General features: G+C 41.4%; 1 protein-coding gene across 1 annotated transcript in view; it reads left to right on the top strand.

Annotated features, from left to right (window-relative positions):
- RALA (RAS like proto-oncogene A) overlaps positions 1–20,615 on the top strand; it is a 76,711-nt gene that overhangs the window by 49,489 nt on the left and 6,607 nt on the right. The window contains exons 2-4 of the mRNA XM_047694677.1: positions 12,209–12,361; positions 14,186–14,394; positions 18,915–19,089. Coding sequence (XP_047550633.1) covers positions 12,248–12,361; positions 14,186–14,394; positions 18,915–19,089 — 498 coding nt within the window. The 5' untranslated portion in view covers positions 12,209–12,247. The remainder of the gene's footprint in view (positions 1–12,208; positions 12,362–14,185; positions 14,395–18,914; positions 19,090–20,615) is intronic.

The following is a 20,615-nucleotide window of genomic DNA, read 5'->3' as shown; positions in this document are numbered from 1 at the left end:
TTACTTATTTATTTATTTATTTATCTACAAACACACACATAAGACTTGTATGTGAATGTTTATAGTTTCTTTATCCTTAACATCTTAAGTGGAAACAATCCAAATAAATGTGAATGGATAAACAAATTGTGCTATTTGCAGACAGCTGAATACCATCCAACATTACAGAAAGATGTATGCACTACTGCTACATGTAACAATATGGATGTGTCTCAAAAGCCATAGCTAGGTAAAAGAAACCAGGTACAAAAGGTTACATACAATATGGTCCATTAATATAACATTCTGGAAAGGTGATAGGAACTGAAGTTGGATCAGTGGTTGCCAGGGGATGGGGTCATGGGAGAAGATTGACCGCAAAGGGGTAAGAGGAACTTTTTGGGGGGAATGGAAATGTTATGTTTCTTGACTGTAGTGGTAGTTATGTGACTCTATACATTTATCAAAATTCACTAAAAGGGTGATTTCAGGGCACCTGGGTGGCTTAGTCATTAAGCTTCTACCTTCTGCTCAGGTCATGATCCCAGGGTCCTGGGATCAAACCCCACATCAGCTCCCTGCTCAGTGGGAAGCCTGCTTCTCCTTCTCCCACTTCCCCTGTTTGTGTTCCCTCTTTCACTGTGTGTCTCTCTCTCTCTGTCAAATAAATAAATAAAATCCTTAAAAGAAAAAGTAGGTGTGATTTTATTGTATGCAAACCAAACTGCCTTTAAAGAAAAAGTTAAAGCCAGTTTTCACCATCGGAAATTATCTTCACAAATATAAGGGTAAAGAAAACTCCAGGAGATAGATCAGATGACTCCTAAATCAGGTCCCTTGTCTTTTGACTCAGTGGTGTTTTTTTAAATCATGAATAAATTCTTATGTACTAAAAGTAATAGTCTTTTTTTTATTATAGGATTTTGTGCCTGTATCAATGTATAATCTTCTTGCCCCCCAAACAGGATCTCTCTTCATTTATTTGAATCTTTATAAAGTTACTAAGTATATTATTAAATTGTCTTCATGTATATCTTAGTCAGTTTGTGTCAGTCTTATTCTTTCTTATGTACCCTTTGTGAGTGCTGTTGTAAATTCAGTCTTTTTTTCCATTTTTTATATATATATATATATATATATATATATATATTTTTTTTTTTTTTTTTTTTTAATTGTTAGACATTTGGTTGTTACCAGTTTTTGGCTACTGTGGATGAAAATACTAACATTCTTTTACAAGTCTTTTTGTGGACTTATATCACTTGGGTAAAGCGTACAAGTAGAACTTATGGGTCATGGGGTATGTATGTGTTTTATTTAGCTTTTTGAGAAATTGCCATTTTTCAAAATGACTGTACCATATTTGCACTCCCATCAGCAAAGCAAAAGAGTTCTGATAGTTCCACATCCTTGCCTACATTCAATGTTGACTTTTTAGCTTTAGCTATTCTAGTGGGCATCTGACTTTAATTTGAATTTCCCTCTAACGATGACCAGTTTTTTTAATAGGGAGGATTATAGCATTTTTATTCATAATATCTGAAAATATCAAATGATTCAGAGAAAGCAATAGCATTATTGGTTACATTATAAAGTTTGCATCTCATAAACACTGAGAAAAAGAAGGCAGATGCACAAAAGAAATTTTTGTTTGATTCTGTTAAAAAGAGCTTCCACTCAGTGTTGATGGAAGTCAGAATAATGATGACTTCATTATACATTGCAGAGTTGAGGTGCTGATACTGAAAGGCACAAAGGAACCAAATGATGGAAGTATCGTTCCTGTGGTTTTCCTTGATGGTAATATGAGGATTTCTTACTTCCAGATTTTATTCCAAAATATTGATCCAATTCTCTGTTCTTCTTATTTCCTGACATTTCTTACCATGTCTGACCACAAGCCTCACAGTCTGCTTTTCAGTAACCTCCAGAGAATGACCACTTCTTGCTTCACTCCATTGCAGCTTTTCTCCAAGGCAGTATCTTGTAACAAATGCAGTAAATGCAACGTTGAACAATTTTTAATGAACTTTTTGGCCAAAGAAATATCTTTTATGAAGCGTTTATGAAGGTCAAGTACTATGTCCAGTTTTTATTGGGTTGCTTGTATTTTTTCCATTACTTTGTTGGAGTTATTTATATATTAGGGATGCAAGTCCTTTGACAGACATATATATTGCGAATATTTTTTCGCAGGCTGTGGCTTACCATTTAGTTTTCTTAACAATCTCTTCTGGTGAGCAAAAGATGTTAGTTTTGATAGGCTCAATTTTTCAGTGTTTTCTTTTGTACTTCATATGTTTTGTGTTCTCTCTAAGAAATCTTTTTCTCCTTCAGGGTCAGAAGTATTTTCCTGTTTTCTGAAAACTTTGTATGTTCGCTTTACATTTGAGCCTGTCGTACATACAAATTAATTTTTTGGTGTAGTGTGAGAAATGCATAGAGGTTCTTTTCTCCCAAGATTTATATAGTTGTTCCAGGACCATTTGTTGAAAAGATTGTCATTTCTCCCATTTAATTGCTTTGGCCCCTTCTTTCATTATACATGCTAACTGGTTATTTGAAAAGAAATTTATGTTTTATATAACATATTTGTTAGTAGAACCACTTACTCTTTGAAATGTTCTTGTAATAGCAATTTTTCAGTTGGTTCCTTTGGCCTAAATATGAAATTATATTATCAGTTAATGATCATTTGCTCCTTACTTCTCTTTCTGATGTCATCAGATGCTATTTCCAGAACGGTGCTAAAGGAGTGATGGTAGTGGGCATTCTTGTCTTACTCCTGACAAAAACGTTAGTGGGAATGCTTTTATTTTTATCATGAAGCACAATGAGATTTTTAGGGTTTTGGTTTTAAGGTCACCAGTTTCTCTACTGTGTGAGTACTAATAAATTTCTGCTTTATTAAGGGTTTTTATAAGTAGTGGATTTTGAATTTTATCAAATATTCTAGATCCTGTGAAGGTACTAATATGATTTTTTTCAACTGTTAATATGAGGAATTATAGTGACGTCCTAAAATATAAAGCTGTTCTTGCAATATCTGGTTGGTCACATTGGTTTATTTGGTCACGTTGACTTATTCTTTTAATGTGCTGGATTCTATATGGTAACATTTTTTTTATTTAGAGTTTTTGCACTGTGTTCACATAATAGGTCAGGTAATCTACAATTCCTCTAGTCTCTCTTTGTTAGGATTTCATTGGTGTTAAGCTGGCTCTCTGAAGAGAATTTGGAAGCTTTTTCTGGAACAGTAAATAGTATTGATAATACCTGTTTAAATTGCTGGAAAAATTATACCAGTGATATTATTTGTGGCTGGTAGTAAATCTAAATAGTCTTAAAGCCCTTTCAAAAAACAATAGTGTGTCTCATTTCCATGGTCAAGTATACTCTTAACTCTTCTAAAATTGTTGATTTTATACGAAATTCCTGGGTTGGATTTGTTTTGTTTTGTTTTGTTTTGTTTTATTGAGCAGATATTCTTTTTTTTTTTTTTCCCCTAAAAGGTGTTATTTATTTATTTGACAGACAGAGATCACAAGTAGGCAGAGAGGCAGGCAGAGAGAGAGAAGGAAACAGGCTTTCCACTGAGCCGAGAGCCCGATGCGGGGCTCGATCCCAGGATTCTGGGATCATGACCTGAGCTGAAGGCAGAGGCTTAACCCACTGAGCCACCCAGGCGCCCTTGAGCAGATATTCTTAATGCAGATAGGGAATGTCGTGGGTGAGTTGTTTGTATGAAGTACCTTACATTTTGAGAATTAGTCACTGATTTGGCGATAGGAACTAAACTTGAATGATCATAAACCTTTAATGCACTATTGAAATTGGAGGGGAGGTGAATGCTTCATTTAACCTCTTTATTACAAAGAATCTCTCATTAGGAGCTTTTACAGCTAGCATTTTTGTTAGACTAAAGCCCAATAGTAAGTACCTTTATTAGGAAACTCTAAAGACAATAATGAACTCTGGAAATATGAAGACCATTGGGATTTTTGTTTTGGGTGGCAGGGACTATTTGATCTCTTACTTGATAAAGTATTCCTTATTCAGTATTGGAGAACTAGACTGATCGTTTGTTAGAAAGTTTCTTAAAGTTTAAAATAGTTTAGTATTTGGATTGAAGATTTGTAGTCTGAATCTCCTTGCCCTTTCTGTATGTGGTAAGCTGAGTAATGGCCCACGACATCCATGACCTAATCCCTGGAATCTGTGAATGTTATTTCTGTGACAAAAGTGACTTTACAGGTGTGATTAAATTAAGGATCTTACGATGGGATGCTTATTCTGGACAATTCTGGGTGGACCTTAAATGTAATCATGTGTCCTTTTATGAGAGAGGTAGAGGGGGGTTTGACTACAGTAGAGGAGAACACAGTATGACCACAGAAACAGATTGTGTGATGTAGCCAGGGGATTTAAGTCTTTTTGCAAAGGGATTTAAGGGCCAAGGAAAGTCAGTCTCTAAAAGCTGGAAAAAGCTAGGAGAAGATTCTCCCCTGGAGCCTCCAAAAGGAATCTGCCCAGCTGACACCTTGACTGAACCTTAAGACTCATTTTGGATTTCTGGCAATCAGAACCGTAAGACAATCAATGTGTGTTGTTTGAAGCCCCTGTAGGTTTGTGGTGATTTGTTACAGCAGCCGCAGGAAGCCCATGCAGTGTGGCTACCCATCCACTAAACCTCGGCAGCCAGGCTTCCGCCCGTGGGTTCAACTCCACAGCCCCAGCCCGGAAAAAGAGTGCCTTTGTGAATAGAGGAAGACAAAGAGGAAGGGAAAGTCAGGGGATTTGTATTTTACACGAGTCTTTTTGAGCATGGTACAGGTGTCTAGTTTCTGAATGAAGCAGAGAAAAACAGTAGGCTGAAAACTTGAAGCCTACCCATAACCAGTAGATTCTATAGTATTATTCTAGGACATTCCTTATTAAAAATTGAACAGTAAAAAGTAGAAGATAATTGAGAAACCAAATAAACCAAACCATTTGAAATCCAAGAATCTCTGTCTCGTGAGTTGAGGGGGAAAACCCATGCACACACATGGAGGTGTCATACCTTAATTAAAATGTAGGTTCAGTCCTCCAATTCCTAGTTGGGATGAAAGTTCCAACGAGGTACTTAATTGCACTTTTGCCAAGTGAATGCGAGCAATAAACAAGCATATATTCTTATTTTATTTTGTGACTAATTTTAATTCTTTGTTTAAAACAAGTTGTATATGCACGATACAAAAATCAAAATGCAAAAAATGGTGTGCAGTGAAAACCCATTGTCGCACTCCTGTCCGCTAGCGATTTCATTTCTGTCCTCACACAGCCTCTGTTACCAGTATTTTATATTGTTCCAGATACAGTAGACAAGTGAATTCCTAAATAAGCCTCTTCCTCATCTGTGTATGCGGTTCATACATTGTTCTACCTCTTGTTTCTTTCGGTTTAACAATATGTCGGAGCTCCCTCCCTGTCACTGGGTGAAGAGCATCCTTGTGTTTCGTGGTTGGGGTTATTCCATATCTCCAGCTTGCACTCCTGCTGCAGTGAATGGATGTGCCCGTTTCTTTCCACCAGGGGTAAATAAACTGTAAAGGCCAGAAGTAAACATTTTAGACTTGTGGCTCACAGGCATACTCTGTTGTATATTCTTGGTTTGGTTTTGTTTGGTTTGTTTTGTTTACAATCCTTCAAAAACATAAAACCATTGTTGGCTCAAAAAGGAGGCCAAGGGGCTATAGTTTGCTGACTTTTGCAAACATATTGTTATCAGCGTGACGAGTAAAACAATGGTGTCCCAGTGTAATTTATTTGTATTTTTCTTATCAGCAAAGTTGAGCATATCAGAGCCATTTACATTTTCTTTTCTGTGACTGTTCATATCTTTTGTCCATTCTCCTATGATTGTTATTTATAGTAGCATTTTATATAAGGGAAATTATCTCTTTGAAATGAATTGCAAATATTTTCCCCAGTTTTATCTTTATCTCTTTACTCGTAGAAGATTTTGTCAGGTAGAAATTGTTTTGAGGGGTGCCTGAATGGCTCAGTGGTTAAGCCTCTGCCTTCAGCTCAGGTCACGATCTCGAGGTCCTGGGATCGAGCCCCACATCGGGTTCTCTGCTCAGTAGGGAGCCTGCTTCCTCCTCCTCCTCTGCCTGCCTCTCTGCCTACTTGTGATCTCTCTCTCTCTCTCTGTGTGTCAAATAAATAAATAAATCTTAAAAAAGAAAAAAAAAAGAAATTGTTTTGAGTAGTAAAATTTGTCAGTTATTTGATGATGAGTGTTATGTAATACTTCATGCCTTTCCCATTCTGAGATTATCAAACAATTCTTCTGGAGTTTTTTCCCCCCCCTGATGCTTTTGTGATTTTTTTTTAAGATTTATTTATTTATCTGAGAGAGTGAGTGTGTGCACATGAGTGGGGGGAGGGGCAGAGGGCGAGCGAATCTCAAGCAGACACCCCTTTGAGCGAGGAGCCCATGCCACAACCCTGAGATTGTGACCTGAGCTGAAATCAAGAGTCAGACGCTTAACCAACAGAGCTACCCAGGCGCCCTCAGTGCTGTTGTGATTTTAATTTCTCATCCAAATCTTTGATCCAGGTAGTTTATATTGGTGTGAGAAGAGATCTAACTTTATTTTTTTCCAGATGGCTCACCAGTTGTCCCAGTACCACTTATTAAATTATCCTCCATGCTTCCCTCCACACCTCTGTTTGAAATTACGCACTAAACCATAGCATGTAGTCAGATTTATGGCTGTATATTCTGTTCCATTGATCTATCTAGACAGGCTTTGCCTTTGAATTACAACTCCCTCACTGAATTGCTGTGTGATCATATTTCATGGAGGAAATATAGATGTAGTTAAATAGAGAAATGATCAAATCTCTCTGCAACCTTCACCTGGACCCCTTTTCTTCGCTTTAACTCCCCTCCTGTTACAAAGAAAGAGATGGCCCTCCTGCGTGATGCATCTCCACTCCTCTGGCCACTCTCTTAAAGGCACTTTGCTCCTGGAAGTACCCTCTCTTCTATGTCATTAATTTCTGTTTTTTTAATTTTTGAAGTACAGTTAACATACAGTGTTATATTAGTTTCAGGTGTACAATATAATGGTTCAACAATTCTGTAGATTACTTGGTGCTCATCACAATAAGTGCTGTCTTCATTTTTTTTTAAGATTTTATTTATTTATTTGACAGAGAGATCACAAGTAGGCAGAGAGGCAGGCAAGAGAGAGAAGGGGAAGCAGGCTCCCCGCTGAGCAGAGAGCCCAATGTGGGGCTCGATCCCAAGACCCTGAGATCATGACCTGAGCCGAAGGCAGAGGCTTAACCCACTGAGCCACCCAGGTGCCCCATGTCTTCATTTGTTTTAAAAGAGAGAATATAGGGGGCTGGTGGTGATGGTTGGAGGGAGAGGGAGAAAATCTCAGGCAGGCTCCATGCCCAGCGCAGAACCAGATATGGGGCTCAATCTCCAAGTGAGTTCATTCAGTTTTGTGACTTTAAATACATCTGTAAACTGAGGCTCCTGGGTGGCTCAGTTGGTTAAGCATCTGACTCTTGGTTTCAGCTCAGATCACGATCTCAGGGATGTGAGATTGAGCCCCACATAAGGCTCCGCACTCAGTGGGGAGTCTGTGAGATTCTCCTCTCTCTGCCCTCCCAACTCATGCATGCATGTGCTTTCTCCATCTCTCTCAAATAAATAAATAAATAAAAATTTTAAATGCGTCTGTAAACTAACTTTCAAATTTTTGTGCCCATCTCTGCCCTCACTCCTGAATTCCAGACCAGAACATCCAATGTCCTTTTCAGTTCCCAACTGGATATCTAATATACAAGCAAAGCTTAGGATTGCTTTCCCAGACCTATTCCTTCCTGTCTTTTTCTGTTAGCTAGTGGTACCACCACCCATTCAGTATTTTTAGAAGATACTCTTACCCTCCCCCGCTCCGCTTTTCCCCCATGTCAGCTGTTTCTCCAGAAGTATGCCACATAGCATAGTAGTTGGGAGAGCCAGGTTGCCTCAGTTTGAGTCCTGACTCGGCCTTGAGCGAGTCAAGTTCTGTGATCCAGATTCTTCAGCTTTCAAATGAAATTAAGATGCTGCACATCTCACAGGACTGTTCATTCATAACCTGTGGTACCCAACTGAACTGATACGTCTGCGGTGCTCCGAGCAGTGCCTGGCACTAGTGAGTGCTCAGTGAAGATTTGTCATTGTTGTCCCCAGTATAGATAGTATTGGTAGTTATGCAAGTACTAGTTAGGGGGACAAGTAGTATTACCAGTTGGGCCGCAGCTGCCGTAGGCCAAGCCTCTGACCTCTCCTGCATGGACCATGAGGCAGCCACCTGTGCTCTCCGCCCTTGCACCTCTACCAGCCACTCTGCACACACCCGCCAGGCTGATCTTTTAAAAGATAGAAGTGAAGTTATGTCGCTGTCTTGCTTAAAAACTCTCCAGGGCTTCCCATTACAATTAAAAGTAAACTCCAAAATTTTTCCATGGCCTTCAAGGCTTTTTGTCATTGGCCTCTTTTAACTCTCGGTCTCACCTCCTGTTACTCTCCCCACTCTTACCCCCAAGGCTCCATCCCTTCTGGACTTCACTTGGTCCCTAAAACATGCCAAACTCTCCCATTTTAGGTCTTCGCATTTGTCATTTGTCTGGAATGCTCTTCCTTCAGAGCTGCCTGGTTGGTTCTCTCTTAAAATTCAGGTCTCAGCTCAAATGCCACCTCCTCAAAGGAGTCATCCTTGACTGTCCTGGTTAAACTAGCCCTGTGCCCCTCATCTTCTGTATTGCACTCAGCACTATGGAATTTTCTTATTTGCATATGTGTTTGTTCTAAGTTCTAGGTAGGCAAGGGCTTCAGCTTTTTACCATCAAAACAACATCTAGGCTAGGGTTTGGGAGCTAAATTGTGGAATGCCAAGTTTTTGAACTGGGGAGAGCGGAGTGTCTCCTCAGTGGAAGCTTCTCACCCTGCATAACCTCTTGAATGTATGGGACGTGCAGCTCCTAGTTATTAGGAACCGATTGCACTTTGGAAGAATGTCTTTGGGAATCTGCTTTTTTTACATCTACGTCACAATATTTTATAATATTTAAATTTTACATATGTGTATATTTGAAATAAATACAATGTAGCTATTTAAATTACGTATTTACAAATATTTAAACAGTATTTTAAATTGCTCTGGAAGGAAAAGTGTTCTAACCCAGTTGCTATAGCTGCTAAATGTTTTGCTTTCAAAACACACACACACAGCTCGTAGAGTATACTTAACTGTTTTAAAAATAAGACAGTGGTTACATAGTCGTGAAGTGATTGCATCTACCAGCAAGTAAGGATCATAATGGTGAGAAGTCATTTCCTGATTCACCCAGGAACACCAGCAGCATTGTGTTCCATAAACTGCGTAGGCTGGGAGGACTTCAGGCTTTTAGTTCCTTATCTGCAATATGCTGTTATTTTTCACTATTTCTGAGGAATGATAGTCATTCACACTCTAATGATCATGTCCTCGGTACCCAGAAAAAGGGGGGACTCAATGCTTGTTTGTTGAGTTGATCAAATTGCTAGCCTCCAAGTATGGATTCTTTACAGGACACTTTGCAGTGCAAGTTGCTTCTGCTAAAATGTTTATGATCCACACTAAGAACAGGATCAGAAATTGCATATATAGTGTCAGCTCAAGTTATGCTCCATACAGTTTGAAAGCAGTCTCAAAGTACAACATGTTCATGTTGTTAAATGGATAGTAAGATTATGGGAGGTTGTGTTTTGTTTTATTTTGTTTTGTTTTTCTCCTTAAGACTTTTCTGTTTGAGGGGGCTCCTGGGTGGCTCAAGTGTGGGACTCTTGGTTTTGGCTCAGGTCATGACTTCGTGGGTCTGAGACTGAGCCCCTTGTGGGGTTCTGCACTCAGCATGGAGCCTCTCCTTCTGCCCCTCCTCCCCACTCACTTGCACACTCTTTCTTTCTCCGTCTCTGTACAATAAATAAACAAATCTTAAAAAAAAAAAAAAAAAAGACTTTTCTGTTTGGGCAAATAGTCATATGGGTGTGATTTCTGGGTGCAGCTGAGAATTGCCCAACTCTTGGGTGCCTGTAAGCTAGTGGATGAGGCCCAGACCCCCAGCAGACTGGCCTTGCCCGGACTTGTGGTCGGATCTCTAGTAGCAATGACCACTTTATACCAGTACTGTCTAAATCACTCCCCACAGTTGTCAGTCTGAGAACATTTATTTGTTCATTAAACATGTTTGTACCAAATGGCTGATTTTGCCAAATTGTGTTACTCATGTCGGGTGTAGAGTAAGGCAGGTAGACCTGGCTCCCGGCATTCGAGTTGTTTCTGGTGTATTAGGGAAGAAGACCTCTGAAGAAGCAGCTAACACATTCTGGCAGTTTCAACCTGGAATAATGGTTATGAGGGAAAGTATCAGCAGATGCTGTAGGAGAACACAGGGCAGGGGAGAGCTGAGAGTTTCAGGTAAGGCTGAGACCCCAAACTGAGAGGTCTCAGCCAACTGGAATCCAGACGCAGGATACTGCATGGCAAGGGCCAGGATACCTGAAGAACCGAGGGAGGCCAGTGGGGATCTGGTGCAGCGGAGGTGGGAGACACTGGCACGGAACGGGAAGGCAGGCAGGAGGCGGTGTGGCCCTGCAAGCTGCAATTTGGGAAAGCCGAACGGTAACCAAAAGCAGTCAAAGGATGCTGAGAAGGAAGGGTAGCAGCAGTCCCCTGGAACATCGAAAAACAAAAAGGCTTCTGGCTTGGGCTGCCCACAGGCTGTTGGTTGTGACCTCATGGCCTCTTTCTCTAAGGCTGGGTACTGGGTGCCATTAGCATAGAGCAGCAGCCAGCTTCTGGAGGAACCTGGTCCTCCCACCCTGAGCGCAGACGGACAGGTAGTACACAAATGCATGTCCACGTCAAAACTGGAAGGAATGTTTAGGGATATGAGCATCTCAAACACAACTATGGATGAATTCAGGCAGCATCTACAGGCAACTGGGATATCTTTAGGTGGTGTTGATCTCACAGTCCGGGTGCTCACGACAGGATATTGGCCCACTCAGTCAGCCACACCAAAGTGTAACATCCCACCAGCACCAAGACATGCTTTTGAGATATTCAGAAGGTTTTACTTAGCCAAACACAGTGGTCGACAGCTCACACTCCAGCATCATATGGGTTCTGCAGATCTCAATGCTACATTTTATGGACCAGTTAAAAAGGAAGATGGATCCGAAGTTCGTGTTGGAGGGGCACAAGTAACTGGCTCTAATACGCGGAAGCACATATTGCAGGTCTCCACTTTCCAGATGACCATATTAATGCTCTTTAATAATAGAGAAAAATACACATTTGAGGTATGGTTTGGTTGTATAAATTTTAAGCATTATATTATCTCTGATTCTCACCTGTTACTGGAGTGTTGCTTATTTGAGTAACCTGTAAGGTTATTATTATTTGAGTATTATTATTATTATTATTATTAAGTAACCTTTGAATACTGTTTGAGTAAACAGCATAAAACTTAAAAAAAAAAAAAATGGATGGAGAAAGCGGGGGCACACTGGATCCCGCTATGTAAATTACGTCTACTCCATGGCATCCCTTGGGAGGTGTGATACACAGTATCGGAGTCTATCTGTAACTCTGCTACCAAGTTACTGGGATGAGATTCCTTCATTTATAAACTGACACGGAGTAAGCCTTTCAGTCGGCAACCTTTTTTTTTTGGCAGGTGGGGTGGGAGGGGCGTCAGTTGTTTCTTACTAGAATTAGAAGAAACATCTCTCTCATTATTGTCAGTAAAGGTTAACATGAGAACAGAGTGATCATTTGGCGTGTTTTCATAGTCTGTGATTATGCTCTAATACCTGCAGTACTCCATTATCGTCAGCATGTGGTTGCACTGGGAAATTTTCATTGTGGGTCACAGCTCATTACTGAAAATGAGCTGTTCTAGGAGAAATGCCCTTGACTCATATACTTGTCGTATTGTCTTGGTGTTCCCTGATAAGTGCTTCTTCCTCTAAAGGAGCATACTTCATTTGCCATCTGTTTCAAATCACCACAGTGATTTCATGAAAATGAAAACTAGTATCTTGAAGCCCAAGGACACCGTATCTCTTCCCTACACTTGTGATTCTGAAGAAGAATGTACTGAACGTTGCTTATTTTTTCATCCTTTCTAGATTCTTCTTACTTCTTTGCTGCAAACTCCGTGACACGAGATGGCTGCAAACAAGCCCAAGGGTCAGAATTCTTTGGCCCTACACAAAGTCATCATGGTGGGCAGTGGTGGTGTGGGCAAGTCTGCTCTGACCCTACAGTTCATGTACGATGAGGTGAGTGCCCATTTTATAATGGATAGCAAACTTTGGGTTTCGAGAGGATTTCTATGGCTTCGTTTTGGTGCTATTTTAAATATATTCCTGAATCCTTGAAAGCTACTAAACTTTTTTTTTCCCATTTTTCAGTTCAGAGGCAACATTTATACACATCCTGATTTAGCAAGTCAATAACTCAAGAGCCTTAAAAACGTTATACTTTAAAAACAAATCAAACCTGGAAGCAGTACCGCCTTTAAAGCAATCTAACTTTGGCTTTTTCGTTTTAAGTGTTTAATGGAGGTTCCCATCTTGAATTAATGGAACTGGTAGATATAGTACCTAATTGAGACTTAAAGTTGACGTAATAAGGTGTCCTGTGATAATAATAGTAATACTAATAAAACAATTCTAATAATAGTGGAAAAATTAGTTGTAGTATTTGGCATGGCGCTACACTCACCATTAGGTAAAGGCTGTATCCCTAAAACATAATTCTGAGAAGGCTACAGATTTGTGTGCCTGTATGTGTATCAGACTTGACTGCCCCAGAGTTAAGGTCTCAGCCCACATACAGCAGTATATTCTTTCCCTAGAAGATTCTTATCAAGCTTGAATGATTTAAGAGTTGAAAATCCAGTTGAAGCATTTATCCTCAACTCTTCCTTCCAGAGCAGCAAGGTTATATGTTTCTCTTTCTTACTTAATCCTCATAACAATCCTGCACGGTGTGGTAGTATCCCCATTTTACAGATGAGAAAACAGAACCTCGGAGAGGTTTCTCAACCTGCCCCAGAGGAGTGATCTCCATTGAGAAACAGAGCCTGAAGCCTGGTCCCCTCTAACAGCAGACCCTGCAGGTCCTTACCCCCCAGTTGCCTTACCCCCCAGATGCTGCTCATCAGCATCTGTCACACCCGCAAACAGCTTAAACCCAGCCGTTATCTTGCTTATAGGGGACCATAACAAAGAATTTGAACTTGCTAATTTATCTGTTCAATCTGTTTTCTATACTATTCATTTTAATAGCTAGTCTTTCAAACTAATAGCTAAATCCAGCCCCTTAACAGTAAGGAGGAGGTCAAAGGTAGGACTAGTCACATACCTGACATTTGATAAATGGTTAAGCTTTCACTTAGTATTCAACAATATTAATATTCACAGTAGTATCTGATATGATATCTGAATATTTCTATTTGTTAAATCTTCATAAATACTGAATGCTTATAAAAATAAGCATGAAAAACTTGCAAAAGTATGTATGTATACATAGACACATGCTAACAGTGATACACTTATCAAAAATACCAAGGTGAGATTACAGAGTTGAAGATAGATGTGGGAACGTAAAGTTGTTTAATTTTATTATTTTATAAAGCAGACATTTAGAGAACGATCTCAAAAGTCCATGCTTTGCCATTATACCGAGTAGTATAAGCCACCTTATTGACTTGGTTCATTTTAGAGAAGAGATCTCATAGCAGCTTTCAGTGCTCACCTCAATATTGACTCACTTTCAAGTTATTTCCACAATTCTGGCATGAAAATTTTTATCTAGAGTCACGCTGAAAGGAGTTTTTGGGTATTTTCTTGAACAGATATATAATCGTTTTTGCAGGTATGGTGTTTTCAGGAAGAAAAAGGCCTAGCTGTCAAGCTGTAAAGAGTCTAGACGTACTCCTTCAACCCTTGCTTTTTGAAAGAGTAGAAGCCACCGAATTATCTAAAATGAAAATGTGAATTAATATAGTGTTAACCATTGAGGAACATGGAAGGAAGAGTGCATGGGACCTCTCTACTGTTTTGGCAACTTCACATGAATCTGTATCTCATCTTTTCCAGTTTGTGGAGGACTATGAGCCTACCAAAGCCGACAGCTATCGGAAGAAGGTAGTGCTGGATGGGGAGGAAGTGCAGATCGATATCTTGGACACAGCTGGGCAGGAGGACTATGCTGCAATTAGAGACAACTACTTTCGGAGCGGGGAGGGTTTCCTCTGTGTCTTCTCTATTACAGAAATGGAATCCTTTGCAGCCACAGCCGACTTCAGGTATGGCGGGGACTGAGGCCTTCGCACTTTGTGCACAGTAGTGTCTTCCCCCGAAACAGGCGGACAGCTAGAGGTGGTTATTTGTCAGTCTTGCACTCTGCTGTGATCGTGTTCACTCCCTCTTTGATGGCAGTCTATGACTCCATCCCCGGTGTACTGACACTCAGATACCCCGTACACCTTACTGCTGTCTTACCGCTGTCCCCGTGCCGCCTGCACCGGGGTGTGACACTGTGACAGCCTCAGTACCTGTTCCTGAAGTATTTCTCTTTGGAGTAGAACATTGTTGCTGCCATCAGAGTTGACATTGGCTCATATCATGGAGCTCTGCCCCAGATTTTAGATCTCTCAGTGTTGGTCACCGGTGTCACGCACCTGTGTAATGCTCAGCGGGCTCATCGCCATCCTTCTCACGACACAGATGCCAGACAGCACACACTGATTTTTTTAATAGAAATAAAAATACTATAGATTGGCATACGAGGTTGTGTTATATATTTTTTAATATCTTATTTACTATTTACTTAATCAAAATCTGTCAGCCATTTGGTTTGCAGGGGGTTGGCTGGTGAAGGGGAGAGAAGTTCTGAGAGATATACGGCATAAATAAGTTCTTGAGTAGTCTCATATCCTATATGCATAATCAAAAGTATTCTTTGGGGGGGGTAAAGATTTTATTTATTTATTTATTTATTTATTTTAGAGAGAGAGAGAGTGTGAGCGGGGAGAGGGAGAGATCCCAAGTAGACTCCGCACTGAGTGCGGAGCCAGATGCAGGGCTCAGTCCTACCACCCCAGGGTCATGACCTGAGCCAAAACCAACAGACACTCAACCCACCGAACCACCCAGGTATCCCCAAAAGTATTCCTTAATTATATCTTTTTTATTTCTGTGTTATGAATTTGCCTTGGTATGAGGGACACAAAAGAAACACGTAGTATATCCTCTATTTTCGAGATTCATACAGCCTAGTTGAAAAGGGGGTGAAACCAAGAGCAAGGTGGTGACAAAGTAGGAGATGTGGCCCGTGATCATTGCAGGGACCCAGGAGAGGAGAGAAGCCCGGGGGCCTTCATGAGATAGCTGAGCCTGAAGGATAAGAAGGATTTCCACCGATGAGGAAAGTTTTCCAGGGGTTGAGCAAAAACTGAACCTGGGCCTGTATACCTGAGCCTATATAAAGCTTGCTTTTCATGTACACTTGAAAGTCTCAAGAACTTAAAGGAATCTAAGAGAGCATTCTTTGCAAAAAAACGTCATTGAGAAACTTTTAAAATGCAAATTTATGGGGCGCCTGGGTGGCTCAGTTGGTTAAGTGTCTGACTTCTGCTCAGGCCATGATCCCAGGTTCCTGGGATCGAGCCCTGCAATCGGGCTCCCTGCTCGTGGGGAACTTGCTTCTCCCTCTGCCTGCTGCTCCCCCTGCTTGTACTCCCTCTCACTCTTAAATAAATAAAGAAATAAAATGCTGATTTATTTATAAAATTAACTTTGTTGGCTTCTCTAAAGTAGGAGCTTTGTATGTGGTAAAGTGTTTGCGACAGTGCCACTGGCACACTTACTACACTCTCCAGAGTCAGCTTGATGTGCCTGTGTTTTTCCTGAGGAGTGGAAAACTCTTCAGAGCAGGACCCATTTCCCACCTGTCCAAGTATCCCTAGTGCCCATATTTGGCACGGTTCCTGCCATGTATCATACAGGGCCTGCTCAGTAAACATTTGATAGAAGTGTTAGGAAACTCTCTCTCTCTCTTTTTTTTTTTTTTTTTTTTGGGTTCTCACTTTTCTTATGTCAAAAATGAAGAAATTGGACCAGTTTGTGAAGGTACTTTGCTATTCCAAAATTCTGTAACAGCCTCTAACACTCAATTTAAAATAAAATGTGTCTGAAGATTGTAGACATAACATTGCCTTTCTCCGACATCCAGGAAAGTAGCTCATTCAAACCAACTAATTAACTTAAGAATGTTGTCCTCTCACCCCTGAACCCAGTTAAGTCCAGGCTTTCCGTGGCCACGTTTCTGATAGCACTGATTAATGCTATCACTGCACTTTCTCTGTTGGTCTTCCTGAAGGAGGGACTCAGAGTGCCTTAGTGGGTGTTTATTAAGAAATAAACTAATGACTATATATACATATACACATATGACCAGAAGTACCAGAGTCCTGAAAACCAGTGTCGGTCTCTACCGGTTAGTGAGACAGGTGGTAAGTCTGTTGTTGTGAACATCTTAGTTGAGACTGTAGATCACAAAGGAAGCTGGCTAAGAAGGTACCAGCACATTTGTTGTTACGGGAAAAAGATGATGGCTGGCCAGTATCCTCTTCACAACCACATCAGAAATGTGACAGTAGTAATGGTGAGCGTGGATGCACTCCTTGCAAGAGGTTGCTTGTGTGGTGGGAAACATCCAGCCCTCCAGTCCTGTACAGCTCAGCTTGTGTCCCCAAGTTACTATGCCCCAGTGACCGCGTTCTTTCCTCAGTGGGGTGGTTAAGGTAAGTACAGATCCCCGAAAGATGGAGGTGACTGTGTAGTCCATAATCCGTTCATGCTAGAAACTAGGAATTAGGGTCCAGAGAGCTGCCCGCATACACGGAGCCTGCTCGGGTGTTGACGACATCGGCAATCAGGTGAATGAAGGAATGCTGAAAGTAACCCTGCCTAGTACTCACGCAGCGCTCACCACACACCAGGCACTGCTCTGAGCATCAACAACATGCGCTAGATACTAGCGAATTTCATAGACTCGAAGACACACATTTTTTGCATTTTATCATCTCTCAAAATCGGGGCCATGTCCTGTAGGAGGACAGCCTACGGTTGTAAGTGGCAGCGGCTTTTTCTCTGCGGTGCGTAACGTATTGTGTGCAGTTAGTGGCACTGAAAGCCCGGGGCCCATGGGGAACACTCAGTAAATGGCTCACCGTGGTGGTGGTGGTGGTGGCAGTGGTATTCAGGCGACACTGCCGAGGAAGCACAGTGTAGACAGATCTGAGATTAAGATTGGCAGAGATTCCTGTTCCATCTCAAATATCATGATAGATCCCTGCAAGGTCAGTGTCCTCAGCTGACCTGCCATTCTAATCACCCCTTTAATTTTCTCATTTTCTTTTAGTCTAAAATATCGTTCCTGTAGTTTCAGTGTCTCTTTGTTTCAAAGGAGAGGCATCAGAAGGGTAGCAAGAGAATGATGATTTTAGAAGAAAACTTCTTTCTCCAGTAGAGTCCTAGTAATCATTAAGAATAGCTTGCATTTGTTGAACATTTCCTGTGTGTCAGACCCAATTGTAAGCACTTTACGTTTCATCCTCCGAGCAACTGTTCTGTTGTTAGCCTCATTTTATACACGAGGAGACCGAGGCAGAGAAGTACTCATTGCTTAGAGGCACGTGATTAGGAGGAACAGAGAGCCGTCATACCTTTAAAATTGGTGATGGCGGGGCGCCTGGGTGGCTCAGTGGGTTAAAGCCTCTGCCTTTGGCTCAGGTGATGATCCCAGGGTCTTGGGATCGAGCCCCGCATCGGGCTCTCTGCTCAGCGGGGAGCCTGCTTCCCCTCCTCTCTCTCTGCCTGCCTCTCTGCCTACTTGTGATCTCTGTCTGTCAAATAAATAAACAAAATCTAAAAAAAATAAAAATAAAATAAAATTGATGATGGCATATAACTTCTCTCTGAACACAAAATCTATACTCAAGAGATGTCTGGCCTAGGCGGGGCTTTTAAAAACATTTAGTGGGACCATTGATCTGAGGTAATAAGAATGGCACTCTCTCCCTCCGTGGTCCTCCTCCCCAAATCCCATGACCCCAGTTTAATCACACGAGAAAAACATCAGACAAATCCCTATTGAGAGATTTTCTACAAATGAGCTGACCAGCAAGCCTCAGAACTGTCAGGGTCATCAAAAACAAGGCAAGTCTGGGAACTGTTTGAGCCACTCTAAGGAGAGTTGATGACTAAATGTCGCATGGGATCCTGGACAGAATCCTGGGACAGGAAAAGGACATTAGGTAAAAACGAAGGACATCTGAATAAAATTTGGACTTCAGTTAATAAAGACGGATCAAGATCGGCTTATTAGTTGTGATAAATGCACACACCAGAGTAAGATGTTACCAGTAGGAGACACTGGGTGCAGAGAGTACGGGAAGGGAACTCTGTACTGTCTTCACAACTTCTCTGCACATCTAAAACCACCCTTCTCGTAAAAGTGTATTTTTAAAAAAGCAGGAAAAGGAGGAAGTTGCTTCTGACACTTCCATTTTGTACCTCCACTGCCATTTTATACTCCCTTCTCTGGTGTATCTTTCCTTCATCCAAGAAGTGAGTATGTAATGCAAGTGATTGATGATAAAATAAGGAGGATGTGATGCTCATTTCCCATCATGCAATGAATGAGCTCGTGGTTACTGTAAAGAATCCTGTGAATAAATGCTCATTGCAGCTGGTGTTTGTTGTTTTGTTGGTCAGACACGGGGATAATATTAATATTTCTTTCTCATTTCCTCTTATCCAGGGAGCAGATTTTAAGAGTAAAAGAAGATGAGAACGTTCCATTTCTGCTGGTTGGTAACAAATCAGATTTAGAAGATAAAAGGCAGGTTTCCGTAGAAGAGGCAAAAACCAGAGCCGACCAGTGGAATGTCAACTATGTGGAAACATCTGCTAAAACTCGAGCTAATGTTGACAAGGTAAAGGGCGGCCCTCCTTACGGCTACATCAGGCTACATCGTGTTAACAAGTTGATTCGCTCTAACTCAGCTCCATTGTGTCTAGAGATTTGTGACACTTGCAGATAGTGATGTAGTATGTGCTGATTCTCATCCGCCCTGAGTGCTCAAGCACGGCCTGTTAGGAATTTGTTGCTTTACCTTGTCCTCAGGTTCCCAAGAGACACTGAAACACGAGACACGACTTTTTTTCTAGCGCTGACGGGATTTCTGACCTGAATCCCTGGCCTTTTTAAAGTTTTCTTTTTTCTTATCGTGATGGGCTGGGTAGTTTAGAAGGCATGGCGTAAGTCCTCTGAGCTGACACCTGCCCGGCCCCACGTAGGTTCGCTCCCAAGACAAAGGAGCCGCAGGCCAGAGGACTTTGAAATCTTTTACTGCACCTACACTCCCCACCCTCAACCTCTTTTCTCCTCTCTGCCCTCTTCTGTATCTTCCCCCCTTTGTTCAGGTGGCCCTTCCCTGAGTCCGGGGTCCTTTCTAGGAGCCGGCCCAAGTGCATTATTTCATCCTGCTGCCGGAGACCCACATCTTCAGTGTTCGGGGGGCCGTCCACTGGGCCGAGGCATGGGCTCCCTGAGCCCCCACGTGGGGCCTTTGTCCGACACCAAGCATCTAGGCTCTACCGAGTGCCTCTTGGACTCTAATGGGCAGAATCGTCTGTGAAACTCCATGAACGCAGATTCCTGGGTCTGACCCCCAGAGATTGTGATTCCTTTGCTGTGGGTTGAACCTGAGAATTTGCATTTCCACTAAGCTCCCCTGCAGTGCAGACTATGGCCCAGGGGACCATACTTCAAGTAACACCACTTCTAGGTGGCCTCGAGTTTTAGTGAACTGGTCTGCTTGTGCCTGTAGATTTATAACACCGATCCAGAAATCATTAAGTTAAAAAAAAAATTAGGAATCCTTAAAAAAAGAAAAATTAGAGATTCGTTCTGTTCAGTTTCTGTGGGCCTGATGACAATGTCATTATACTGTCTTAAGCCAATTAGGTTTTTTTGGCCACGTGGTCAGATTCCCATAGGCCCAAGATATCTGTACAAAATGAGTGTTACAAGATTTCTACTTAGTATACCAGTTTTCTCTAAAGCTACGGCAAATGTATTTAAACTGGTAATGAAAATATGTCTTAAAGTTCAATGTGTTTGGAGTTTTGAGAGGCAACATTGGATATTATCATTATGTGTGTTTTGGGGTTCCTCCTAATTGAGGTCTTGAGCAGGCTATAGAGCACACTCTAAAACCTATTTAAACTGAGGAAAGTGGGGAGAGGAGGTGACCAGTAACCATCCAAGCCACAGAGCTGTCATTCTAATAATCCCTGTGCTGTCATCTGCTGGAGTGAAGTTTTTTGCCATATGCTTGTATTGTCAAAGAAAGAAAGGTCAAGGGATAGGGCTTACTCTGGCTGTGTAACATAGACTATACCCCCAAAATTTATGGGTGAAAACAACCATTTCTTATGCTCCTTTAATCTCTGGGCC

Source organism: Lutra lutra, chromosome 11 (genome assembly GCF_902655055.1).
Source record: "Lutra lutra chromosome 11, mLutLut1.2, whole genome shotgun sequence".
NCBI classification, from domain to species: Eukaryota; Metazoa; Chordata; class Mammalia; order Carnivora; family Mustelidae; genus Lutra; species Lutra lutra.
The sequence above is the reverse complement of the archived record's forward strand: the minus strand, read 5'-3'. Positions and strand labels throughout refer to the sequence as shown.